Source organism: Myotis davidii, unplaced genomic scaffold, assembly GCF_000327345.1.
Source record: "Myotis davidii unplaced genomic scaffold, ASM32734v1 scaffold1031, whole genome shotgun sequence".
Classification (NCBI taxonomy): Eukaryota; Metazoa; Chordata; class Mammalia; order Chiroptera; family Vespertilionidae; genus Myotis; species Myotis davidii.
Window position 1 is genome coordinate 1,516,155 of NW_006283442.1, and position 2,789 is coordinate 1,518,943.

At 47.1% G+C, this 2,789-nt stretch overlaps 1 protein-coding gene across 1 annotated transcript in view; it reads right to left on the minus strand.

Moving 5' to 3' along the window:
* Positions 1 to 16: 16 nt before the first annotated feature.
* The window catches only part of AMER2 (APC membrane recruitment protein 2), a gene marked incomplete at its 5' end in the record, with an annotated part of 3,458 nt that continues 685 nt past the window's right edge, over positions 17 to 2,789 (minus strand). The window contains one exon of the mRNA XM_006753695.2: positions 17 to 2,781. Coding sequence (XP_006753758.1) covers positions 1,759 to 2,781 — 1,023 coding nt within the window. The remainder of the gene's footprint in view (positions 2,782 to 2,789) is intronic.

Consider the following 2,789-nt stretch of genomic DNA (forward strand, 5'->3'; position numbering starts at 1 on the left):
GATTTTAAAACTGCCACAAATTTGTTTTCCTTTGATGACTATTTTGTTACTTCATTCATATTATTCAAATAGGCTTTCGTATACTTGTCTTATTCTTTCCTTTACAGAAAACAAACTTAAAAAACATGTAATATCAGTTCATTACTTAGGCAATCTCTGGAAAAATGAAAGTTATATAGAAGTGTTGATGTCATTTACAGGTGTAGTTTCCCTTGAATATGTCTACCTTCCTGACACCATGAGTCACTTCCTAGCAGAAACTCTGGTCTCTTGATTAAACTCTCTGAAGTGCATTTCAGACACTGTTGTAGAATCATTAGACCCTAATAGTATTCTAGGAACTGCGTCAGTTTATAATTCAAATTACCGAGGCATATGGGAACCCTTTCTGAAATAAATATTTCATCTCAAATAATAGGGAATGTACACAAAGTAAGCCACTTTTCAAAATATCTTGGCATAAAGTGTTTATGATATATAAGCTTGCCAGTGTTATATTCTGAACATAACCTGTCACAGTCATAAATCTATAAAGCAGAAGTCTAATGAAATGAAAAACTATATTTTTCTATTGTTGTTTGTTGTGTGTTCCTCACTTTAGAATCCCCATATTGAGGGACGGTTGAATCCAAAATTTTTTATAACAAAGGTAAAATCTCTGAAAAAAATCAAGATTTTGTGTAAGAAACAGACTCCTACCAAGACAAGGCAGAAGCAATGCTCTGGAACAGCAACACAATAGTTTTGTTTGTTTGTTAGTGCACTGAAAGCCAGAGAACCCATTTAAAACATAAACAGAATTGCTGCAGGTTACAGCACATAAAAGCATATCAATGGTTTGGGGACAGCTACCATATTTAGCTATAAAACCAGGTTTTAAACTTGAGGTTACGAACAGATTATAAAATGTTAACAGCTGGATAAACGGTAAAATATGCATTATCTACACATGAAAAAGTGACAGTTGATAAATGCTGCAACGTTGGGTCTGTTGGCATGTAACGAAATCTTTCCCCCGTCCTGATTTCTGCATGGGGCGGGAAAACAACAAAAAGAAAAAAACCTGCTCTGCTGAGCATTTTTCTCCCCAAACAAATGATCAACCCAAAATTCTTCTTTCTTGTCCCAGTGGTAGATATTTACCTATTTGCATACCTAGCAACTGAAACTAGGAAAATTTTCTGCCAATCAGTGATGCCCTCTGCTCATCAGGTAATACCTGTTCTGGTTGTTTTGGGGTGTTTTTTTTTCCCCCAGCTTCCTAGGTGTTTTCCATACAGCAGAGGGTCTTCCCTGCCCGCCCCCCGCCCCACACCCTGGAAGGGAAGGGGAAGGGGGAGAGAAGGATCATGGAAGAGGAGGGCTCTTCTGATTCTTGCAGTGGCTCCTCCAGACCTCTGGACCCTAGCATGGCCAAACATCATGGCCTGACACTTACTTCGGTTTGGTTGAGTCCTCTTTCTGAAAAGGCAAGTAAAGATGACTTCCAAGTATTCAGTGCATTAAAGAAAAAAGACAGAAAACATATTTTTAAAAAGAAAAAAAAAGTGCTTATCTTGGGGAGGAGACTTCCATGTGCAGTGTGGATTCCCTCTCTAGTGTCTCCTGCCCCAGCGGGGACAAAGACCCTTGGTCCAGGCTCTGTAGCAGAGACGGTCCTCAAAGCCTTTCTTTAGGAAAAGCAGAACTTATGTCAGTGGTTACCGGGGAAAGTTGTATTCCTTGACATGTGGTCCATCCATCTTGGCCTCAAAGACCTCACAACTTTTTGGCACTGTCGTGGCAGGCCGCTGCCCGGATGGTGGTCCCAGCCAAGCCTCGGTTGTGGACCCTGCGGACGAGCACTTTGGACACCGGGATTTTTGTTCTGGGCACCTCGCTCCTGGCTGGTTGCTGGTGCACCACGGGATGGCTGGACGGAAGGTTGGCGAGGTGCTTGACGCTGATGGGGATTTTAGAGTCCTTCAGCAAACTGCCTGGTGTTCGCAGTGGGCAGGTGATGGTGCCCGGAGACACGGGCTTTAACCTAGACACACAGGACACCTCCTCGTTGGCAGGAAGGGCTGCCGGGCTTCCATCTGGATCCGCGTAGAGATCGTAGAGCGCATCGCCGCTGTAGCTATCCCTGGAGATGCCCGCCTTCTTCCCGCTACCCGTGCCCTCTTCCTCGGGGCCTGGGGTGGTGGAATCCCAGTAGCCCTCATCACTGTTGGGGACGCCTTCTTGCTGCTCCTTCTGCAGGTGCTTGGGCTCCTCCTTGGGCTGCGACTCAATGGGAATGCGGTTGAGCCTCCTGCGCTTGACCGATGACACGTCCTTGGCCACTTCTACCCCCCTGGTGTCTTTGGAGGTTTCGGGAGCCCCCTTGGCGTCCAGTGCTGCGGCGGCCTTAGCCAGTCCCTCGGGGGGCCCTTGTCCTTGGTCCTCAGTCTGGGAGAGCATGTCCCAGAATTCCTGCAGATAGGTGTCATCCACCCCATCCGGGCTCGCCATCTCCTCCCCGCCTCCTTGGTAGGCCACCACGCTGGGGTTCTTTTTAGACACACCTGGCTTGCCTGTCCCCGGGGCATGCTTGTCACAGCTGGGCCCTGCCTCGTCCTCTTGGTCTGCAATAATATCTCCACAGCCTGTAAGAGAGTCAAAGCTTTTCAGTGAAGTCACGTCAGAAAACATCAAACAAATACGATCGGTCGATGGGTCTGAGGGCGGATCAACAGAGGAAGGGTCAGGGACGGCAGACGCCCGGCCGCTGCCACAGTCGGAGTCGACAAGGGGGACGGTCTTTATCG